This window comes from Aspergillus ochraceoroseus (genome assembly GCF_002846915.1).
Source record: "Aspergillus ochraceoroseus IBT 24754 chromosome Unknown P175scaffold_4, whole genome shotgun sequence".
In the NCBI taxonomy this organism is placed as follows: domain Eukaryota; kingdom Fungi; phylum Ascomycota; class Eurotiomycetes; order Eurotiales; family Aspergillaceae; genus Aspergillus; species Aspergillus ochraceoroseus.
In genome coordinates this window covers 590,773-613,828 of record NW_024468479.1, presented here as the reverse complement: position 1 = coordinate 613,828, position 23,056 = coordinate 590,773, and the positions used below count along the sequence as shown (strand labels likewise).

The window sequence follows — 23,056 nt, the reverse complement described above, 5'->3', positions numbered from 1 at the left end:
CACACCTAGCGTCGCTCTAATCTTTGCGCTCGCTCGCTCAATCTCTCTCCTACGGCGCTTCGGAATCCTTTCGATTTTCTCAGCGGACTGGCTATTAATCTTTCGTTCGTGGGCTTGGTCTACACACCATCACTATCAGAAACCTCTACTTCTATTTCTACTTCTGCCTTTTCCTACTGGTGTAGCAGCAGTCAACCTCAAACTAACTCTCATTTTCCGCAACTTCTTTCTCCTGTCCATCCATCCATCCCCCACTTGGCCTTGTCAAAACCCTTATCCTAACCCTCAATTTATTATTTCGTTCGCCCACCACCATTCCAAGTCAGTCAGGTCACCCACCTCGTTGGATCAAGCTGCGCTTTTTTCTCATCCGACTCTTGCCACACCGGTCGTTTTCTTCCCTCCCTTTTGCTTTTCCCCTTTCTTTCCAATTTCTGTCTTCCTTGTCACTCAGCCGTCCCCTCCCCCCCCCCAAAAAAAAACCGACCACAAGCGACTCCGTTGCAACGATGGCGGGTATTTTCCGGACAATATATGACTGGCTCTTGAGGATGTTTTGGTAAGTGGGCCGCCGTTCCAGAGGCTGTCGCCTTCAAGGGTGTTCTCCCCGAAATCCCCCGGCCCGTCCCCGCAAATTTCAAATTTTGGTTCACTAAGAGCAGTACGTTGGATTTAGGGCGACAGAAATGGATGTCACGATGATCGGCCTCCAGAATGCAGGAAAATCGTCCTTGTTGCGTGTGCTAGCGGTAGGTCTTGCATCCTGTTTCACAGTTCCGCCACGAGCCATCCACCATCGACGCTAATATGAGTGCTTCTAGGGAGGCGAGTTCACTGTAGAGTAAGTTCGTTGACTCGTAGGGCAATCTAGGCTTGAGGGTAGCCCGTCTCGGCTAAGACTACCACAGTTCTATCCCCACCATTGGGTTCAATACCAAACGGGTTCAAAAGGGCCATGTGACTCTCAAATGGTCGGTGCTTGTCTGAATCATTTAGCTTTCCATGCAAGGCGTTGCTAATCCATGTGCAGCTGGGATCTAGGAGGTCAGCCGCGCTTCCGACCGATGTGGGAGAGGTACTGTCGGGGGGTAAATGCGATAGTGTATGCATAGAATCCGACGATGGCTGTGGTCGTGACCGAGTCTGACCTCCGAATAGGTATATTGTCGACGCAGCGGACAAGGCTGCGCTCCCCATCGCTACCGAGGAGTTACATGATCTGATGAGCAAGCCCACGCTCGACGGAATCCCTCTGTTGGTGCTAGGAAACAAATCCGATCTCCCGAATAAGCTGTCGGTTGACGAACTCATCGATCGGATGAACCTTAAGTCGATAACGCGGCGCGAAGTGAGCTGCTACGGGATTAGTGCAAAAGAAGAGACAAACCTCGACGCTGTCCTGCATTGGTTAATCGCTCGATCCAGTCGATAGCCAGCTAACGACAAGGCCCACGACGAGCTGCATTGAAGGTCGGGCGAGCTGGTTCTTTCCTACATCTTCTCCCATCATTCATGATCGCCCTTAACCCTTGTAGATTCCCCCCTCCCCCCAAAGCATTGTGGCTCTCGGCCCGTATGTAATGATGTCTTTGAATGTTGATCAGGCGGATTTAACACGACAAGTGTAACGAAAATCTCTCGTTCCTAGTTAGTGCTTGCAGTTTAGTCTTCTTTTTTTTTTCCTAGATTTTTTGGGAGTTTGTTTTTAGCAGTTTTGTCAGTCTGTGATTCACTCGTTTTTGAATGCGGTCTTTGCGATCAGCCATCTTGTGTATTATTCTCAGGGTCCTATTATTGTATTTTTGCCCAAGCGATTGGTGCCCAACGAAGTATTTTCTCGCAGCAAATGTGGTAGTAGGAACCGAAGACGAACCCCCGGTCGCCACAGCTCAACATGGCACGGAGTAACCCAAACAAGAGAGAGAGAGAAAACACTGTAAATCAGACCATCCCTGGATAAACGGGATCCAAAGCAGGACCAAAATCAATGGTCGAGAAACGAAGACGATGAAGGGGGGCAGGGGAAGGGAAATAACCAAGAAGAAGAAGCGAAAGAAGAGAAAGAAAGGGCAGAGAAACTAGACTCAACAACACACAGACCAACTGATGCGTTGGCATTGCAGATGCGAAGACGGGAACTTAGGTACCTCCTACTAGTACTAGCTATCTAACTAGTTATTTAATCCCTGGGAAATGATCATACAATCCCCTCCTCCCCCTACTCTCTATGGTGTTGTTTTGGGGGTTTAACTGGAACCTAGTTCTGGGTGGTTCAGGAACTTAATGTTCTCGGAGGTAAAAATATCTACCCAGACTACTCCGTAGGATCATCACTTGGATTGCAATCTATATCTTTATATTCTTGTTTCGAGGGTTTCCCGTAATTCTCACTCCCCTGGAGCCTAGAGGTACTGTTAGGAATGGTACTTCTATCACCAAATACGACCAGAAAGGAATACCTAAGTCGAGTGCATTCGTCATCATTCTGACAGCCCAAGGTAGTCAAACCAACGGGATTATTCCAATAGCATAGCCCTATGAACGGGGCTCGACTACCAAGGAATCGTCAGCGTCATCAAGTTCGATGGGTGTGGAACTGTGGAATCTTGCGGAGACGACGATCACAGGATTAATTTTGAAGGATTTATATATGGATTTATCATCCCAAGTCTGTTAGTTAGTTAGATGATAATCTCACATAATGAATGAAAACCAAAACCAACCACATTTTGAAGGCATTTATTTCCATATTAGAGGGGAACCATACTCTGTAGAATTAATAATCTACAATAGTTAACTAGTTAACTAACTAACTCACTACTAAATGCCAAAAAAATGAGTGATGGGTCTACTCAGCCACAACGCGGCCCAATTGATCAAGTGGTATCGGCGCAACAAATCCTCACGTCGCAGTTTTTTTTGTTGCTGCCTTCAGAAATCCCCCTACTCTCTCCATCTCATACCATCTACCTCTCTATCCCTTTTATTCGTGCTCCAGACCTTCCCTGCCTTTTACCATAATCTCTTCCCCCCCTCACTTGTTCTCGTTATTCTCCTCCTCCTTTTTCTTCTTCTAGCTTTTCCTTCCCTGTCGTCACCTGTCTCATCGACGTCATCTGCCGCGGGTTGAGAGATCGGAGTTACAGATTCCGCCACCAATGGGTATTCTCTATCGTCGATATTGGTCAGTTTGCCATCATAGTATTTTGTTTTGGGATATCCAGATCCCCTTCAGTTTCTAGATAGGTACTAAGATGTCTCTAGTTGGTACGAATACGGTAACCAACAATGCACTGGAGATGCTTGGTATGATTGGGGTCGCTGGGTCGCTTTTGCCGTCATTGTCGTTGCGGCGCTGATTATCTTCTTCATCCTGGCGTATGCTTGCCCTTTTCTTTCTTTCCATCATGTCAACGAATTCTTCTAATAGACTGATGTAGTTGTTTCAACGCCAGACGCCGTCGCAGAACCGGTCTTCGTCCCTACCAAGGCACAGGCTGGCTTGCTCCTCCACCTCCATATCAGCAGCAATATGCAGACCCTTACTACCAGCAACAACCACCGCCACCACAGTACACGGCTCAGCCGCCGACTCACGGATACTTCGGGGGCCAACAGACTGGAATCGAGCTGCAATCGCCGCCTAATGTGCACTATGGAGGAGAACGGCTTTACCAGCCACCTGCTGGACCACCACCACCTACGAACTCAAAGCCATAAACTTGGAGCGTCGATAGCTGTGAGATAACTCGAAAACTAATCAAAATCAAAATAATTAACGGCTGTGAAATTTTTTTCTCCCCCCGTCCCCCCCTCTCTGTACGGGCGTTTTCATTCCCCTGGGATTGTTTCTTGCGTGTTTTATTGCATAGGGATGGGAGACCATGGTCTTCTCCTCTGCCAGTCATGGTTTCTAGTGTGTGTGTTTTTCTAAGTGGTTCCTATGTCCATATCTTGGACTAGGACCCTCGTCTTTGCTATTGCGACGATATTCCTTTGATGACTCATGTATTTATTTCCCCAGTAAATGGGTTACAGTTACAGTTACAGTCTCTGTCACATAATTCTGCCATCCAGTGGAGCGACATGAGAAATGAACTCTGTTCGGACCGTCGAATCCATCCATCCTTGGGTCGTTGTAGAACTGGGCCAACCAACGGGGTCTTGTCCGGCGATTGTCAGGCACGACCGTTGTCCCTGGAATCCGCGAGAGCAGAAGCCGCTCGGTTCAATTAATCAATCTCTCCATCCTGGGTTGCGGTAATACCTGGTAAATTAGCAGGCGGAATAATATGAAGACGGGATGCAATATATTCGGTGTGAAATATTAATTACTGTCGTTGGAACTGATTATTATGGAGCCGATCTGGGTAAAGGTAGAATTTTCCCTCCTCGTCGTTTCATCTATTTTTCTCCTCTCTCTCTCTCTCCCTTCCCTTCGTTCTCTTTCTGTTGTTATCATTGCACCCTCCTTTCCACCTTCGTCGCTCACTCTCTTTCTCTCTATACCCAAGGGCTTATCCTATCCGCCTTGCAGCCTCCTGGTGACCTGCAATCTATTTCCCCTGGCGGCGGCCCCTCGATTTTTGACAGTCGCTTCTTTTCTTTCGCTCTTTTGGGGGGTTCCAAAAAGTCCTGGCGTCAAATCCTACTTAATTTCATCTCCCTGCGACTATTTTTATTTATCCAGGATCGATACTTGAGGGATGAATTTGGCGCTCTTTCTATTCCTCTCCTCGTTGCGCTGAATGCCGTTCACATTCCGATCGCGAAAAGTTACCTAGTCGTCTCATCCACTTTCGTTCATTTTTATATATACCTCATCGACCTTCCAATCTATCAGAGACGGTTTTTATCATCTATTTCTTGTTCTGGCATCTCCGTGCTTTGATTTCCGTTCGCATTACATGCCCGTTTAAGCGGGTCGAGCATGAGCCGCCGATTTTGGGAAATCCGGAATTTCTACCTAGGTAGTCAAGAAATAGCCAGTTTGGGTGTGGGGTTGGTTGCAGTTTTCGAGTCCCCGACAATTATATATACCCTCGCAAGATTCACGAGAATGAGCCCGGTGGATTTTACCTCTCTGTCGCTATGGGCACGAGACACGGCCAGTGATATTTCATCAGTCCCCGATACCTTTTCCAGTTGGGACAAGTGTATGGAGAAATCCTACTGCAAGTATGTGATTTGATGGCTTTTATGGGGTCGGAGTCCATGCTTACATTGATGCAGATGGCCTGTTGTCGCTGCAATTATCGTGGGAGGAGTGATCGTCCTCTCCGTTGTCGCCTGTGTCGCTAATTGCCTATGCTGCGGTATTCGCTGCTGCACCGGCTGCTGTGGATGCTTCTGTCCGTCTCCGCGAACAAAGAGGAATAAATACCAGGATGATCCGTATTCCCGACAGCCTCCGCCGATGGTACCCCCAAATCATGGGTACCAAAACCCTCAATTTCAGGCTCCCCAGGCTCCGCCCATGTATCGTGGGCCGCAGCAGGTGGCTCGTTTCGACGCGCCACCTAGTCCTGGGGTTTCGAAGGGGAACGAAGACGCATTGCCTGCCATGCCTAGTTGGGACAAAGCCGTGACTAGAAGAATTGAAGATCCCAATCCTCATTCAGACGTGGTGGAAATGGAGCCATTGAACCTGATGGATCCTGGACCGCATCGGACTCCTTCAGCGTCGCGGCTCAACGGAGTTGGTGGTTACATGGGCCCTCCCCCGATCCGAACAGGAACATCAAACGGTGTTCGCGCCAATCCACAACCATATGAGCATCCCCAAAACCCATATGATTATCGGTCCCATGAAGCCGGCCGCAACCCCGGTCTTCCGTATGATCAGCCTTACCGAGACTATTCTCCTGGAAATACCATGTATTCTATGTCGCCACCTCCGAATGCTCACGCGCCTCACCAGCAGCAGTACGGCGCTGCCATCTCTCCTTCTACGGAGATGAACCGACCGATCCCGTACCGTCAGCTATCTCCGGGAATTAGCTACACCCAGACTCAGCCTCCAAGCTACCGGGGAATGTTCCCGGGAGTTCCTTCATCCCCTCCTCCTCCGTTCTCCACGCATTCCAATTACGAACCCTACGAACCTCACGACCAGGGCCGGCCCCCTAGTATTTTGCAGAGCGGGCGCAGGCCTGTTCCTAACTCGTACAGAGACGTCTAACATGTTGATTTCTCCGCATGTCACACTCCACCTTCATTCTTTAACGCCCGGTTCAGGTGCACTTTGTTTTCGTCTTTGTATTTTATTGAGTTGATCGGCGATTCGACTCGGCCGACCTTACTTGGACCTCACCCATGAGGGGTGTGTCAGCCTTACCTATCTCACCTTTACCTTGCATTCCTCTCGGAGCTTCACGATACCTCCGTACATTTATCTTACCACGCCCAATTTTCATGTATCATTGATGTATATACCACCCCTGTCGCTATGAAAGCACCGGAAGACTCCACGATCCCTGTATCCTGTTGATGAAGCTATGAATGGAGGGTGCTTATTCTTTTCTTTACCTCTTGATTATCGTGACGGTTATTGAAATAAATGTACATATGATAAGCAACAGCTTTCATTCTTTTATCCGTATCTGTGTCTGTATCTAGATTCTGCTGCTTATGCTGCAGTAACCTCTTGAGTGTATTTCCTGGATCTTGATTTTTCCTGCCTCCCTAATCTTTCTATCATCTATGCCCCAGCCTGTAAATTCCACTCCAAATAACCAAGAGAACAACCAAGTATTAACTACGAAGGTACCGAGTAAGGTATATATATATTCTACAGAACCAACCTATGAGCGATGAGGATCTATGTATACTCAATCCAAATCCTAACCATTACCCAGATACCTATCCTCTCTACTACTACTAGTAGTGTAGCCATCCATCCATCCATCTACCCATCCATCCATTCATTTATACAATAAATACATACAATAAAAGAGTAACATACTTTGAATCAGTTTTAAGTAAAGTAAGTAAAGTAAGAAAGTCACTTCGCGTCCTCCCCATCCTCCTCCAATGTAAAATCAAACCCCTTGAACGCCTCCTTGAACGCCCCCGCATCGGCCTCTTCCTCTTCCAACGACTGCACCGCATCCTTCCAGTGAATCCGCCTCTCCAGCTCCATCAGCTTAGCCACCACTCGGCGGCCGAACTGTAGATCGAAGCGGAAGTCCGGTCCAAGAGGGAGGAGAAGCGTTTTTTCGCTGCCCTTGCTGTTGCGTTTTTCTTGTCCCGGGGGTGGTGATGGTGGAGGAGGAGGAGGAGGAGGAGGAGGAGGAGAAGAGACTGGAACCGGGCTCGGGCTGGGGCTCCAGATCCAGATGCGGAAGAAGTCGCCTGGTTCGGCGCTGGGGTCGTGGTCGTGGTCGGTGTTTTTCGAGGAGGAGGCGCTGGTGGAGAGAGTTTCGAACTTGGGGTACTTTAGATTTTCGGCTTCCACTTTGAAGGCGGCGTCGACGAGGCCACGGTTCACGAGGTCTGCGGGCACTGGGAGGAACTGCCAGTGGGCGTGGATGCCGTTTCCGCGGGAGACTTCCCAGGTGACGGCTCCGAGGGTGTGGTTTGAGCGTGTCTGGAGCATGGTTTGCAGGGCGGTGCGGTACTTGGTCATTTCGGTGAAGGTGGAGATCCGGGCGTCGGGGTCCGTGATCGTGTTGAGGGCCGGGGCGTGGTTGAAGGGGATAATGAGCATGTGGCCTGGGAAGTTTACGGCCGGGGAGAAAGTGCTGGCGGTGGGGAGGGGCCCCTTGGCTGTTGTGAGGTAGCTTTCGTTGCCGATGGAGGTGATGAGGTGTGTGGCGATGTTGGGGTTGGAGAGGCAGAAGAAACATTGTTCAGGGCCGGGGGGAGGGGCGCGGGCTGCGCGCTTGCGAGGTCGCTGGGTGTTGTCGTCGACGGCGAAGCGCTGGTAGGATTGCGATTGGCTGGCGAGGGGTTTGCGTTTGGAGGCCGTGCTGGAGAAGGGGGAGATAGTTGCGCCGGCGGGGATGCCTAGTGGGTGCGGGGACTGGGGATCGAAGGTGAATGCGTACATCCATTTTTGTTTGGCGGTTTTGCTGTAGGAGGCGAGGCTGATGAAGCGCGTGAGGGGTTTTGCGTCTGGGTTGTCCGAGTCTTCTGAAGGGAGGTGGAAGAACGGTTCGCGCTCGTAGAAGAAGGTTTCTGTGCAGGAGAGGTGATAGCGCGGTTTTAGGGTGGCGCAGAGATCTGCGATGCATTGGGTTTCCTGGGGGGTTGTTATGTCGTCTGGGAGTGGCACTTTGGAGCCGGATCGGATGCCCTTGGGCCATTGATGTGTGAGGAGGATGTCGGCGCTGTGGGCGCCGTAGAGTGTTCGGGCGTCCGATTCGGTGTACCCGGGGTGGAATTTATCAGTTGACTTGTTTCCTTCCTCGAGGTTTCCACCCAATGCGACAATGCGAATGCCCTCAGAGGTCTTCAATGTGCCGCGCTTGCCCAGGAAGAACAGATTAGGGCAGACCTCGTCATCGGCTTGGATTTTCTCGACGACTCTGGCGGGGAGTGGCCGGCTCCCTAGAGTGAAATAAGTTGGCAGGGGGACCAGAATGTTCCCCTGTAGTAGGGCGGTCATCTCTTGGAGTTCATCGTCTGTGGCGCATTCGCCGAAGAGGTCGCCGGCCACAATAGCCAAGGAGAAGTTCTGCTTGGCTTGGAGCTTTGCGAGTTTGGTGAATACATCCTGCAACTGGCAGTTGACGTTTCCAATCACGATTCTGTTCTGCGTTAGTCTATAAGATCATACCATGCAGGGGTAGGTATTTACATCTTGGATGCCATAGTTTGTCAAGCTTGTAGGGTTTCGCGAATACTGATGCTGTAAGCGGAACGTACTCGCATAGCATATAAAATCCTTGCCTGGGCGGTAGTGACTTGTGAATAGGAAGACACCCAGCACCAATTGGAATCAATGAATTCGTTGCTAGCCCTGTGTTTCTCTCGCGTTCACCTCGTCCTGATCCTCATCGTGTACGAACTTCTTTTTGCCAAAAACGTCCCGGGGAGCTTGGGCCATGTAGCTGGCACGTGATAACACTAGGCCCATTTGGGCAACTCAAACGCCGCTAATCTCCGCGCCGGGAAAAAGATCTTGCGCGGCCGATGAATTTTTTTGTCGATGCTGCAGAAGCTTTGAGAAGCAGACAACGTGCAACCAGCACGATTTCTCCCACGGCGCTGTTTCGGCTTGTTACCATTGTCGCCCAAAATGGTAGCAACATCGACAGCTTCGCGGACCAAGTCCGTGAAGCGTCCAAAGTCAGGAACGGAGACAACGAAGAACCATCGATTCGAGTCGTTTTCGCAGCGCGTCACAAAATTGAAGATTGACCCTATTCATCGAGTACGACGACCGAGTTTTGGCGAGGAAGGCGATGAAACGTCTTCCCATTTTCGATCTGCTTTTGAACACTGGGCGGAGTTGAATTTGTCGGAAAAATTTGTCACATTCTCTCGTCGAGTTAACCCGCTTTGTGAAAGTTTGGCTCAGATTCTCTACTATGAGGATAAGATAATGAATCTATTGGTGGAGTTCATTGATAAACGGGATCGATTGTCTATAGAGCCTCTCCTGAGTCTTCTTGCTCAGTTTGCGCGAGATTTGGGTGTTAGGTTTGAAAAATATTTCGCTACCTCTGTAACCCTGGTGGCGTCCGTCGCTGCTACCCACCCAGATGTTGAAGTGGTGGAATGGAGCTTCACTTGCTTAGCATGGACGTTCAAATTCCTCTCTCGGCTTCTGGTGCCCGATTTGCGACAGCTTTTGGGTATTATGACACCATACCTTGGAAAGGAACGGCAAAAGCCCTTTGTGGCTCGATTCGCGGCGGAATCCATGTCTTTCCTCATTCGAAAAGCGGGCCTGCTCTATTATAAGAATGCGAAACCACTCCAGCTCGCTGTATCGTTCTTGCTCGATGACTTGCGCGAGGCCGCGTCGGATTCGAAGGATGTGGAACTATATAAGGATGGTTTGATGACTATGCTTTCCGACTCGATTAAAGGAGTCAAGAATGGAATTCACTCCAATGGCACCGATATTTTTCGATGTTTACTGGACTCCATATGCACAGGCGATGATGCGAGGAGTGCTCTTGCGCTGGATGTTGCCGGCGGAGTTTTGATCAATATAATTCACAATACGACCCCGGAGACCTTCGAGCCTATAGCCGATACAGTAAAGCACTATATCGTATCCACCTGCCAAAAAGACGACAAGAACAGCGCTGTTGCATGCTGCCGCCTGATCTTCATATGCGTTGCTACTCGCAAAGGAACACGAGTGAATAAGTGGAAACTTGTGCATGAGACCTTGTTGCTTTTACTTCAGGCGGCTGAAAAAGTGCCTGGTGCGTATACTAATGCCGCTCCACAACTTCTCACTGCGGTTGCATATGCATTACAAACATCACCTATGGATGAGCTGCTTCCTTTCATGCGCTCCCTCATGGATGCGGTGACACAGGATCATCTTTCGCCTCACTTTTTGTCGTTCTGCGCTATATTTTCCGAATGGGGCCCAGAAAGATTCCATAGCGTTGTTTTACCATACTTCCAGAAGTACGTCAATTCCTTATTGGTTTTGGATTCCTTTACTAATACAGCACCTAGGTTCATTAACACTTCTTGGGAAGATTACGAGTCCGAACTCTGCCTGTCCTTACTCCGGTTAAACCAGGCAGGTTGCATAACTGCAGAGGCTGCGCGACCAGGCTATATTACCTGCCCGCGTTCCTGGAAGTCCCGAGTCAAGGATACCTTGCGCAAGAACACCTCTGACGATTCTGATGTGGCTCTACTTAATGCCTACGCCAAGCTTCCGAGTGCCTTGTCTTTATCCGCGGAGCCTTCCCTCTTGCCCGACATGGTGGAAAATTTCCATAAATCTCTGGTTTCTGTCTTGAATGATGAGGAATGTGACCCATCGGCTAGGAATAAGTTTTTCCTTGGCCAGGGCTTCAAGACGTACGTCAGTTTAGCTTCAACCATGCAAAATGTTGACGGAAGTCTCTGGGAGGGTGTAAGCGCAGTGGCACCGAAATACTCTCGTCTCCATGCCTTTCTCGAGGCAACCTTGGCTTATATCTCTGCATGCTCTGACCGTCTTGACCTCAACACCTCGACGATCGAAGAATTTGCAGATGCATTGATAACGAACCTTGCAGCGCCATCTCACCTGCTGAGACTGGTATCCTTGAAGATCTTGCGTGAAATGGTCCAAGCTTCTGGCGAGGACGCTTCACTCCTCTCTTTAGCTATCGAAATCGAAGAGAGCCCACTGACTCTACAGACTGCAAGAGTGCTTTCGATGCAAGTTCGCAAGATTGCGTTATCTTATCCCCAGGTAGTGTCGCGCAGGTGGATGCCTAGGTTGCTTCCCACCTTTTGCTTTGGACTGTTCTCGAAGAGGATGGCTCCGTTATGGGACGATGCCGCATCTGCCTTGAAATCTATGAGTGAACATGCCGCTGGCGAAAAGATTATCATTGATTTGACCATTCAATGGCTCCATGAGAAAGGATCGACTGCATCAAACACTGATGGGGAAGAAGAAGGCGATGCACAAAGGCATGTGTCTGGGGACTTCCAGTGCTTCAATGCATCCAAAATCGAGAGTCTGTCTGGAGAGAAATTCCAGGCTTTTGGATCTGACACGACTTTGACGCAAGACTTTGAAAATGACCACGCTTTCGCTGATGTAGTCCCAACCGCTCCTCGAACACAGGCTTTGCGCGTTTTCAATGCTATCCCGAACCTTGCTGAAAAGAAGTCTCGCCAAATTGTCCCATTGTTTCTTTCCTGGGCTTTACGTGACGAGGAGGAGAATGCTCCCGCAGCCAATCTCTCTTCCGAAGATCGAGAAGCAATCCCCGATGAATATATTCCTTGGGGATTCCATGACCGTATTTCTTTCCTTAACCTTTTTGGACAATTTCTCAACCCCCTGGTGCTGTATAGAGCCTCTGAAGTCCGTGATGCGCTCCTGGGGTTGCTTTGCCATGGAAACTCAGAAATTCAAAAATCCGCTCTCAAGGCCCTGCTTACTTGGAAATCCGCTGGCATCTCACCTTATCGTGAAAACCTCATGAACATTTTGGATGAGTCCCGGTTTAGCGACGAATTGTCTGTTTTCGTCCGCGTAGGAAAAGACGACAGCCTCATTGAAGAACAGCATAGAGCAGAAGTCGTTCCCGTGGTTCTCCGTCTTCTCTACGGCCGAATGATCTCGAAAGCTAGTGCGAATGCGGGTCAAGCTGGACAAGCTGGGCGGAGAAAGGCTATCTTGAGAACGCTAGCCCAGCTGCCCGATCATGAATTTGAAATCTTCATGCGCATTTCCTTTGGCGCTCTTGGCGAGGTTCATTTGCTCAAGGACGGCGAAGCTGACCAAGCGGCCTTCCTCCCTGAGCTCGTAAGCCCGAGAAAGCAGATGGGTCTGTTGAGGCTTATCGAGACAGTGTTTGAGACGCTTCAAAGCCGGATGGTCCCTTATGCAGAGCAATCCATGGATGTCGTGCTTCACTGCCTTGTCCGCTCCTGCCGCGCATTAGCAAAAGAGCAGCCGGCTGTCACACCGGATTCGCAGGAGGCACGACTCCTGACGGTCATGCGCAACATCCGCCAGACCTGTATCCGCTGTCTTGACCTTATATTTTCCATCTCGCAGGACCGAGATTGGACTCCACGTGTTCGTGTCATTTTCGACGAGGCCATTAACCCTAGACTCGAGAATTTTGCTACGGAAAATGCTCAGGGAATATCAGGTCTTCTGAGGCTCTTCCACGTATGGGCTGCTGCGTCTCGATCATCGTTCTACCTTGTTCAGCACAACAGCACTCTTTTAACAAAGATTGTGGACTGTCTTGGTGTCGATTCAGCCCGTGATGAAGTTAAGGTGTTTGTCATGGACGAGATCTTGACACCCTTGATCGGACTTGCCACTGGGAAAGAACTGCAAGAAGATGAGAAAATGGGAGACTTCGCTCCTGATGAAATCCGCTCCGAAGTCCTGGCTCCCTACATCGAGCACACACTCTCTCATTTTAGTCGCCTTCTGAGGCGCGGCCCCTCCCGGCCAGTCTTGATTTCTGGTGTGCAAACATTGTCTCGTCTTTCTCCATGTGTCGAGTCCTCCAAGGAGACATCAAGTCTGATCAGCATTTTGACGTACCTTCTCCGCCAGCCTCCCGACAGGGTCTCTCCTAAGACGAAGTCAGACCTACTCCACAGCTTGGAGCACTTTTTGCCTCTCTACAATACTAAAGAAGATCCCAAACTTTCCCAAGAGGTGTTCGAAGCCGTTTGCTCCATGTTTGATTATTTCAAAGATGATAAAAATAGGGAAGTTTTGTCTCGTGTCTTTACTGCTTTCGCCAGTCACGACCCTGAGCTCTCTCAAGTTGCTGTTCTTTGCGAGGACCTGAACTCTATCTCCGTTAAGAAGCTTGAGGTGGATTATGAACGTCGACTCCAAGCATTTACAAAGTTAACTGAGGATCTATGGGAGTCTCTTAGTGGTAAACAATGGCGTCCGTTGTTGTACAACATGCTATTCCATGTCAAGGATGAAGACGAATTGGCAATCAGATCCAGCGCTTCGTTCGGGTTGAAACGTTTTATTGAAAGGGCTGCCCTTGAAGCGCAAAACAAGTCGGAATCGTTTGAGCCTCTAGTTGGTGATGTCTTGTTTCCTGCTCTGCAGGCTGGAATGCGGCAGAAATCCGAGATCATCCGATCTGAATTTGTCCAGGTGTTGGGCCACTTTGTCAAGCTGAATCCAACACGCCCAGCCGTGCAGGATATGCATGGATTGCTTGTGGGCGACGATGAAGAAGCTTCATTCTTCAATAATATCCTTCATATCCAACAGCACCGTCGTCTCCGAGCTCTCCGTCGGCTGGCCAGTGAAGCAGCTAAAGGCAGCCTTCAAGCATCTAATATTAGCACTATTTTCATTCCCCTCAACGAGCATTTCGTCTTTGACGAGGAAGCTGATGAAAGCACACACAATCTTGTCGCAGAGGCTGTCATTACTATTGGGACTCTCGCGGAGTGGCTTGATTGGAGCCAGTTTAGGGCTATTTTTAGAAGGTATCGTACCTATATCAGCAAGTCTGAAACAGAAAAGAGCGTTTTGAGGCTCCTGGGTAGGATGTCGGACGCATTGACCAGTGCGATGGACCAGCTCCAGTTGGCGAAGGCAGGCGTGGAGGAGGTCAACGGTGACGGCGAAGTTGCGGCGCCTCTCAGATCTACGCTTTCTCGCTCTATACCATCAGCGTCGAAAGTTGCAAATGAGTTGACGACGAACTTTATTCCTATGCTCACAGATTTCATCCATCATAAGAATGAAGCCCAGATGAGCTTGCGTCTTCCAGCGTCAGTTACAGCCATCAAGCTTTTGAAATTGTTGCCTGAGCAAGACATGACTATTCGTCTACCGGCTGTCCTTTTGGATGTCTGCAGCATCCTCAAGAGCAAAGCCCAGGATTCGCGAGACACGGCCAGGAAAACTCTTAATGACATCGCTCTTCTACTTGGACCTTCCTACCTAGGTTACATACTGAAGGAGTTGCGCAACACTCTCAAGCGAGGCTACCAACTCCACGTTCTTTCATTCACAGTCCATTCCATTCTGGTTGCAACCACTGATGATTTCAAGCAAGGAGACCTGGATTACTGCTTAACAGATCTCAGTTCCGTGGTTATGGATGATACATTCGGTACCGTTGGCCAAGAAAAGGACGCAGAGGACTATGTCAGCAAGATGAAAGAAGTTAAAAGCAATAAGAGTTACGACTCTATGGAGCTCCTCGCCAAAAACTCTACGATTCGGAATCTGGCTAGTCTACTACGGCCTTTGCAGTCGCTTCTCCACGAGAAACTCAACTCTACCATTGTGAAGAAAGTGGACGAACTTTTACGAAGAATCGGTATCGGTCTTCTAAGAAACCCAGGTGTGGAAAATCGCGACATTCTAGTTTTCTGTTACGAGATCATCAAGGAAGCCTACAAGGAACCTCTCCAAACTGATACACGAGCTGCTCAGACCACACAGGAGAAGAACTTTTTGGTCGACCTGAAAGGCCAAAGGCGGGGCGAGAAGCGAGGAGGGACCACGTCTTCTTATGTCTACAAGTTGATCCGCTTCTCTTTTGATGTTCTCCGATCTGTTCTCAGCAAGTTTAACTCGCTCCTTACTCCTGGTAACTTGTCAGGCTACCTTCCTGTGCTTGGAGACGCCTTGGTCCAAGGGCATGAGGAAGTTAAGATTTCAGCGCTTAGACTGCTCTCTACAATAATCAAGCTCCCTATCGCTGAAATCGACACCAATGCCCCAGTTTATCTGACGGAAGCGGTCAAGATAATCAAGGAAGCACCTAGCACTAACACCGAGGCAGCACAGGCCTCTCTCAAGCTAATATCTGCTGTGCTGCGAGAGAGAAAGAATGTAAAACTCAGGGATGGACATCTCGCATATCTACTTCAGCGTATCACATCCGACATCGAGGAGCCTGATCGGCAGGGTGTTACGTTCAACTTGATCAGAGCTGTTATGGCTAGGAAGTTCGTGGTGCCTGAAGTCTACGAGCTTGCGGATAGTATTGCAAGGATGATGGTCACAAACCAAACTCGGTCTGCTCGTGATCTGGCTCGTGGAGTTTACATCCACTTCTTGATTGAATATCCCCAGGCCAAAAACCGCTGGACCAAGCAGCTTAGTTTCCTAGCTAAGAACCTTGAATACAAGCACCAAGATGGTCGTCAATCTGTCATGGAAGCAATTCATATGCTGCTGTCTAAGACAGGCCATGAGCTGGCCCAGGACATCGTCGGAACATTCTTCCTCCCAGTTGTCATTGTGATGGCCAACGATGATGCAGCTGAGTGCAGAGAAATGGCAGGAACCTTGCTTGGAGAATTCTATAGACGGGCTGATCGTGAGCAGACAAAAACTATCCTTGAGCCTCTCCGGTCATGGATTGAGCAGACGGACAACCCCCTTCTCACCAACACCGGGTTGCAGGCGATGAGAATCTACTTCGAAGTGGAAGAAACAGATAAGGAGAGGGAAGCAAGCTTCATCACACAGACACTTCCTAGCATTATGCGTCCTATCCTGAAGGATACCGACACTGAGAACTGGCAGTCGCTTTACTACTCACTACAGCTCTACTCCAAGCTCTGCAAGACCGTTCCCTCAGCTTCCCTATCAAAGGAACAAGCCAAAACCTGGAGTCTCATTTGTGAATCCTTGTTCTATACGCATTCCTGGGTCAAGACTTGCGCCACGAACCTTCTTGGTATTTGGCTCGCGGATTTGGCCAAGTCCAACGCAGAAAATGGGTACAGCTCTATCCCAATGGTTGGTGCCACAGGCCTGGCTCTTGACAGGGACACGATGGTGCTCTTGATCCGAGCAAGCTCACGCTGTCTTCGTACCCCAGGAATCAGCGAGGAGCTAGCTATGCAAACAGTACGCAACACCATCTTCCTAGCCCGTTGCTGCGCTCAGAACGGTCTTGAATTTTCTAGCAAGAGAGATCAAGAGGCGGAGTCTGATGCCAGCGGAAGTGACGAAGAGGAGGATGTTGATGGAGATAACAAAGAAGACACCCAAAAAGACTCCAAGACGGGTCTCCGCTATATCTTTGGGCAGGCGTCCTCGATTCTGCGCAGAGAGTTTCTTACTACCCGCGCTGAATCATTAATACCCAAGACCGCATCTATTGGTCTCATCGCCGCCCTTTGCCGTCATCTCGAAGCGGAGCAGATCATCGAGTCTTTGCCCATTATCCTTCTTCCCCTCCAGCACCTCACTGATGCGTCTATTCCGGCTCCCCGATCATCCGACGAAGCTTTCAAGGAATCGTACAAAGCGCTTGTTTCCAATTGTCATGAGGTTCTCGATCTTCTGCAGAAGAAATTGGGTACAACTGAATTCGTGAATCAGATGGCGCTTGTCCAAGAGTCCGTTAAGAAGAGGCGTGAAGGACGACGGGTGAAGAGACGCATCGAAGCAGTCATGGATCCTGAGAGGCACGAGCGTGACAAGAGGAGGAGGAATGACCGCAAGCGCGAGAAGAGAAAGGAGAAGGGAGCAGAACACCGAGGCAAGAGACGAGGCTGGTAAAACCCGGAACCTTTTCTTTTTTGCATTTACTACCTACGTATATGGGCATTTACGAGTGGCGTTGGTTGGATAGGGGAAAGAATCATGTTTGGTATATTATGAGTATTAAAAGTATTGTACATGTTGCTAGAGCAGAGTGTATATATCACAAGAAATCAATTGAGGTATCAACGACAAACCGGACCAGTTTAACGCCATTTATTCTATGCCTTTTTTTCCCCCTTGGATATATCCAGGAGTGTAACCACAGGAAGATTTTTTGCTCATTTAGACTCCGTCTTCGTCTCCTGCTCCGCCTTTTTGACCACAGATCCATCATCCCAGAACTCCATGTCCCCATCCACATACCCGCGGGTGAGCTTCCCCCCCTGCTCCTGTAGGATGTCCTCTAGCGTCTTTTTTGAATCAAAGAAGATATTTAGGTTATCACTGATAACATGGCGGTTCTGACAGGACGGGCAACGAATCAAAACAGTTCCACGATGATAGCCGTGCTTGGACATGCGGTGAGAAGACCGTTCGCCACAGGGTTTACAAGTGAAAGTAATCTGATAAGCTGGTTCTTGTTCCCGACGCTGTTTGTTCTGCTCTGCATTTTCCTGTTCCGTAGCTGGGTCTGCGGTTCGATCGGTAAGAGGGTTGCTGGGTGTAGCATCGCTCGAGTTGCATCGTGCGTGGATTTGAATCGACGGAACGGCTATCCTAGTGTTTCTTTGGAGGTAATATAGGGGAGCTGATAGTCGGAGTGGATGGGAGGATAATTGAGAAAACAGGCGTGAAGAAGCGGCGCGGGAGCTGAGTGCTGATTGTTGGAATGAGGGTTGGAGGGCACGGAGACCCTGTTGGAGGCGGAGAGACAGCTGCATGGTTTTTAGAAGATGATATAAGCAAATAAAGTGAGTTGAGAAGAGGAATCAAACGTGAAGCAGGAAACCCTTTCCTATTGTCGAAGGAAATGAAGGCATCCATGAAGCAGCGATGACGACAGAGTTTGCGCCGGACTTACATTCTTCCAGCTGCTTGCCTCCGCGGCTTCTTCCTTTCGCTTTTACCTCTTTCAATGCCCAACGCCTGCCTGTGGTGGGAGGAGGATGCCTCGAAAACGCGGAGAAAGTCCGGATATTTTGCACTCTTGGCTCATTGTTGGTTTATGAATCCTGGGGCGAGACTGGTGGTGACGATATCCAGGCCTGCGTCCCCCCCAAGCTCGTACACTTCCCCGGTTGCCCCGCACAGCTTTCTGTATAGGATTAGGTGAATGGCAAACTGCCGGATAGAGTGAAAATGGCGATGAGAGCAAGGCAAAGAATCCGGGCCCCTAGGAGGGTAAGTTCTCTTTCCCCGTTCTTAGTTGTGTGTCGTGTCCCGTTTATGATGGATGTTGATGGATTATGTTTCGTGTTGTCTTGTTGGACACACATTTCATTTCAACCCCATACCACAAGCACCAAGTGATCAGGCACTAATGGGGCGCTATTAGGGCCTTGCTGCCTCTGGACCGGATGGGTTTGAGACAAATTGGAACGATCTGGCAACCTCCCTGAAGAAAATTCATACGAAAAATGCATCGAATTTGTCCTTCGAGCAATTATACCGCAAGTCATACAACATTGTTTTAATGATGCGCGGCGATGATCTATACGAACGAACGAAACAATTAGAGAAAGAATGGCTGTGCGATGAAGTTCAGAAGCGGGTTGTCGCGGGGATCTCGTCTAGCCTTCTCCTTGCCAAGGAAGTTATTGATATGCAGGATCAGGCAACGGAGAGACGGGTGGCAGGAGAAAAGTTTCTAGAAGTGCTAAAGGAAGCATGGGAAGACCATCAGCTGTGTATGCAGATGATTACAGACGTGTTGATGTACATGGTTAGTTCTGAGATGGAGGATTTTCGTTTGAACCGGAACTAACATTAGTTTCATAGGATCGGGTTATTGAAGCGGACCCGCGAAAGGTTTCGATATACCGAGCAGCTATGGCTCTATTTAGAGATAACGTCCTGCGATCACCGATAGAACACAACATGAAAACGACTGTCTCTGATGTGCTCAAGTCTACCGTGCTTTTCATGATCCAGCTAGAACGGTCGGGACATATGATCGACCGGCCTCTTATTCGCCATTGTATTTATATGCTTGAGGGCCTTTACGAAACTGAGGCAGAGGAAGAGTCATCTAAACTATACCTGACCTCGTTTGAGCCAGATTACTTGGAAACAAGTACGATATTCTACCAAGCAGAAGGCAAGCGGTTGTTGGAGATGGCAGACGCTGCCACATTTTGTATTGCTGCCTGGGACCGCATATCTGAAGAGAAAGAGCGATGTCTCTATACACTCTCCCTCCATACCGAACCGAAAATCAAGGAGGTACTCGATAACGAGCTGATTAGAAAAAATCTTGCGGAAGTCATCAACCTTGAAGGTACCGGAGTGCGAGTGATGCTGGACAACGATAGGATAGAACCCTTGGGAAAGATATATGCGCTCAGTGCGCGGGTTGATAGTAAAAAGGCCTTTTTAACTGCAGCAGTCCAAAAGCGCGTCGTTGAAATGGGTCGCGAGGTCAACGCTGCATCAATTGCCCCAGCACAACCATCCGGTTCTGCACCTGCGAAGTCGACTGAGCCCAATGCGGGCGAGAAGAAAGAGAAAGAGAAGCCTGTAAACCAACAGACCGCATCAGCTATCAAATGGGTAGACGATATTCTATGCCTCAAGAAGAAGTTCGATGACATTTGGGAGAAAGCATTCCAGTCTGATCAGGTTTTGCAAAGTGCTATCACCACAAGTTTTTCAGAGTTCATCAACTCCACCCCACGAAGTTCGGAGTTTCTTTCGCTATTTTTCGATGAAAACCTTAAGAAAGGCATCAAGGGAAAGACAGAAAGTGAAGTTGACGCTCTTCTCGACAACGGCATCACTCTGTTGCGATATGTCAAAGACAAGGATCTTTTCGAAGCATACTACAAGAAGCATCTCTCTCGCCGACTCTTAATGAAGCGCTCAGTAAGCATGGATGCGGAACGGCAGATGATTTCTAAGATGAAGATGGAAGTTGGAAATCAATTCACGCAGCGTCTCGAGGCCATGTTCAAAGATATGACGATCTCCGAGGACCTTACTGGAAGCTACAAACAACATGTACAACGCTCAGGCGACCCGGATCAGAAACGGGTCGAGCTGGATATCAATGTACTCACCAGTACCATGTGGCCGATGGAAATTATGTCAAACACGAGAGACGGACAGGTCGAGCTCCCGTGCATTTTCCCCAAGGAAGTCGAAAGCGTCAAGCAAAGCTTTGAGCAATTCTATCTGAGCAAGCACAACGGCCGGAAGCTTTCATGGCAACCTAGTATGGGCACAGCAGACATCCGGGCGACCTTCCAGCGGTCCAACGGAAAGACGCAACGGCACGAGCTTAACGTGTCTACGTACGCTATGATTATCCTACTACTCTTCAACGATGTGCCTGCCGGCGGATCCTTGACTTTCGAGGAGATTCAGACCCGCACCCGAATTCCGGATTACGACCTAATCCGAAATCTACAATCACTTGCAGTTGCCCCTAAAACTCGAGTCCTTAAGAAAGATCCAATGAGCAAGGATGTAAAGCCAACTGACAAGTTCGTTTTCAACAATGATTTCCAGAGCCCGTTTATGAAGGTGCGCATTGGCGTAGTGAGTGGTGGCGCCAACAAAGTCGAGAACCAAGACCAGCGAAAGGAGACAGAGAAGCGGATGGCAGACGAACGGGGAGCTAGCATCGAGGCCGCGATTGTGCGAATTATGAAGTATATCTCTCCTATTTTCTTGAAACCCCCCCCCCCCAATTTAATTTGGAACTGACCGAACTAACCGAACAACCATCTTAGACAACGCAAGAAATTGATTCACTCGAACCTCATGAGCGAGGTGCTCAGCCAGCTATCTGCGCGGTTTGTACCTGATGTGAACATGGTTAAGCGACGGATTGAAAGTCTGATTGACCGCGAGTATCTCGAGCGTATTGGTGAAGAGCCTCCTATGTATGGATATGTTGCGTGATATTCTATAGCATGGTGAGGCGCACGGTAATTTCTTTTGCTCTGATTTGATAGACTTGATTTTATATTGACTTGATGAATTCACTGCACACCTCTTTCCTGCTACTATATGGTAGAACCCGATGTTGGATAAGACTCTAGTAGCAAATAGAGAAATACAAAAAGAAAAAAAAGAAAAAGAAAAAGAAATATATCCAAACGCTTCTGCGTCATATAGATCTATAGTAGTATAACCCCCTTAGAACCATAGGTATCATATCATAGCTAAATCTCAACCCCAAACGCCACAATGCACCCAAGCCAAGCCAAATATACAATCCGCACATCTTAATGAAACCCAACAAGGTAGAGGGAGGGAGAGAGAGAGGTTATAAAACTTCTACATCTCCCCTCTCCCAAGCACCTTTCACCCCCTCCCACCTAACAACCCAAACATCTCCCATCCGCATCGTCACCCCGGACATCTCGACCCCTCCCATACCACCGGCACCATTACCATCCTCCACGGGCACAACAACCCTACTCTCCTCCACCAAACACCTCACAAACACAACCTCCCTCAAATCCGGGCCCTGCACCATACTAGTCCCGCCGGCATTATCATCCAACCTCCTCAACTGCCCCGGAAACGAAGAGAGAAAGGACGCACCGTAGTGCCGAGCCAGGAGGGTTTGATGCGTATACAGAAAGTCCACTTCAGCGCGGGACAGCGGCGCCGGGTGCGCGGCGGGATCTGGCACAGGGACAGAGTCTTCCGGCTGCTGGGTGGCCTGGTGGTGTTTTGCGGAATCGGGGTTCGAGCTCGTTAACAACGATGACGACAACGTGGAGGAGGAGGAGGAGGAAGGGTCATGGCTTGCGATCTGGAGCAGGTAGTACATGCTGTGTTTTGTGAGTTTCGCGAGCCGCTGGCGGAGGAAGGAACGCAGGAGGTATTGGGTTCTGGAGAGGTCGGTTTGGAGGATGGAGAGTTTGAGGTTGATGTTTGCGGCGGTTGCGGTTGCGTTGGGATGGGTGGTGGTGTTGCTTGTGCTGGAGTTCATCATCTCTGCTGAGGATGCGGCGGCGAGGTTTTCGATGGTTTCGATCTGTGGAGTTGGTTAGTATATTATAGGATATATTTATAGATAGATAGATGGATGGATGGATGGATGGATGATAAAAGTATATATAAATATATGGAAGAAGAAATACCTGCTGCCTCACTCTTTCCATCATTCGCTCCATTAATTGTTCAGGCCATGGGAGCAGCTCTGGCGCGCTGCGCTCAGCTACCCAATATCGCGTGAGAAGTTGGTGGTCGAGGGCTGTGGATTGGGGATTGGAGATGTCGTGTCGGTCGACGGAGGCGAGAATGTCGTCGATTTCCATGGCTGCAACAAAACCCTACCACCGGTCTTGTATTATATGAGATTCTGTGACCGTGAGCTAGCTTTTGGGTTGGCATTGAGGGGTGAAGAAGGGAATAATAGATTATGAGGGGAACTATTATTTATCGAACAAGATTGTTCGCGGAGGCGGAGGTCGGTGGTGCCTTGGAGCCTGAGGCGCGGAGTAATGTGGTGACGGCTTGGTATACAATCTTACGAGTACGACCAGATTTATACGACCAAGAACCCCAGACTCTACTGTCCACAGCCAGGTTGAAAGGAATAAAAGTGAAGTAAATCTAAGTCTTGATTGATGGATAACAAAAGAAATAGCACATTGTCTTCTCCGCGCTTTCATGCTTGCTTTATGTACAGTGCACTGACATTCTGGTCACAGTAGTAGATCCATCCTACTCTTCTTTGGACAAGTCAATATTAGTTCCGAGAAACTGCCATGCGCATAGGTATTATCG

The 23,056-nt window shown here is 49.2% G+C and overlaps 9 protein-coding genes across 9 annotated transcripts; 6 read left to right on the top strand and 3 right to left on the bottom strand.

Moving 5' to 3' along the window:
- The first annotated feature begins 259 nt into the window (after positions 1-259).
- P175DRAFT_0225781 (ADP-ribosylation factor-like protein) lies at positions 260-1,588 on the top strand. The gene is made up of 6 exons (XM_040892631.1): positions 260-559; positions 677-749; positions 822-841; positions 909-971; positions 1,031-1,102; positions 1,159-1,588. The coding sequence occupies exons 1-6, from the start codon at positions 510-512 to the stop codon at positions 1,430-1,432; spliced, it is 552 nt and encodes a 183-aa protein (XP_040752047.1). The 5' UTR covers positions 260-509; the 3' UTR covers positions 1,433-1,588.
- Positions 1,589-3,158: 1,570 nt separating this feature from the next.
- P175DRAFT_0531994 (resistance to Congo red protein) lies at positions 3,159-3,720 on the top strand (the record flags this gene model as incomplete). The annotated part of the gene is made up of 3 exons (XM_040899927.1): positions 3,159-3,184; positions 3,265-3,378; positions 3,441-3,720. 3 exons carry the CDS (start codon positions 3,159-3,161, stop codon positions 3,718-3,720), a joined length of 420 nt encoding a protein of 139 aa, XP_040752046.1.
- Positions 3,721-4,026: 306 nt separating this feature from the next.
- On the top strand, positions 4,027-5,154 carry P175DRAFT_0226021 (uncharacterized protein). Its single transcript, XM_040892632.1, has one exon. It carries the CDS (start codon positions 4,304-4,306, stop codon positions 4,889-4,891), a length of 588 nt encoding a protein of 195 aa, XP_040752045.1. The 5' UTR covers positions 4,027-4,303; the 3' UTR covers positions 4,892-5,154.
- P175DRAFT_0492987 (uncharacterized protein) lies at positions 5,060-6,181 on the top strand (the record flags this gene model as incomplete). The annotated part of the gene is made up of 2 exons (XM_040895933.1): positions 5,060-5,178; positions 5,233-6,181. 2 exons carry the CDS (start codon positions 5,060-5,062, stop codon positions 6,179-6,181), a joined length of 1,068 nt encoding a protein of 355 aa, XP_040752044.1.
- Positions 6,182-6,594: 413 nt separating this feature from the next.
- On the bottom strand, positions 6,595-8,989 carry P175DRAFT_0478703 (CwfJ domain protein). Its single transcript, XM_040895372.1, has 2 exons — positions 8,801-8,989; positions 6,595-8,750 (listed from the first exon to the last, which is right to left on the bottom strand). Exons 1-2 carry the CDS (start codon positions 8,812-8,814, stop codon positions 7,004-7,006), a joined length of 1,761 nt encoding a protein of 586 aa, XP_040752043.1. The 5' UTR covers positions 8,815-8,989; the 3' UTR covers positions 6,595-7,003.
- Positions 8,990-9,190: 201 nt separating this feature from the next.
- Positions 9,191-17,167, top strand: P175DRAFT_0478698 (putative HEAT repeat protein (DRIM); the record flags this gene model as incomplete). The annotated part of the gene is made up of 2 exons (XM_040895371.1): positions 9,191-10,593; positions 10,645-17,167. The coding sequence occupies exons 1-2, from the start codon at positions 9,242-9,244 to the stop codon at positions 17,165-17,167; spliced, it is 7,875 nt and encodes a 2,624-aa protein (XP_040752042.1). The 5' UTR covers positions 9,191-9,241.
- A 299-nt stretch (positions 17,168-17,466) lies between these two features.
- On the bottom strand, positions 17,467-17,832 carry P175DRAFT_0407082 (DNL-type zinc finger protein; the record flags this gene model as incomplete). The annotated part of the gene is made up of 1 exon (XM_040893030.1): positions 17,467-17,832. A coding segment is annotated over one exon (366 nt), but the record flags the coding sequence as incomplete, so codon positions are not given.
- A 543-nt stretch (positions 17,833-18,375) lies between these two features.
- P175DRAFT_0501271 (cullin family protein) lies at positions 18,376-21,355 on the top strand. The gene is made up of 3 exons (XM_040897127.1): positions 18,376-19,034; positions 19,091-20,961; positions 21,043-21,355. The coding sequence occupies exons 1-3, from the start codon at positions 18,786-18,788 to the stop codon at positions 21,212-21,214; spliced, it is 2,292 nt and encodes a 763-aa protein (XP_040752040.1). The 5' UTR covers positions 18,376-18,785; the 3' UTR covers positions 21,215-21,355.
- sld5 (putative GINS DNA replication complex subunit Sld5) lies at positions 21,331-22,671 on the bottom strand. The gene is made up of 2 exons (XM_040898902.1): positions 22,408-22,671; positions 21,331-22,301 (listed from the first exon to the last, which is right to left on the bottom strand). The coding sequence occupies exons 1-2, from the start codon at positions 22,582-22,584 to the stop codon at positions 21,582-21,584; spliced, it is 897 nt and encodes a 298-aa protein (XP_040752039.1). The 5' UTR covers positions 22,585-22,671; the 3' UTR covers positions 21,331-21,581.
- Between the last annotated feature and the right edge of the window lie 385 nt (positions 22,672-23,056).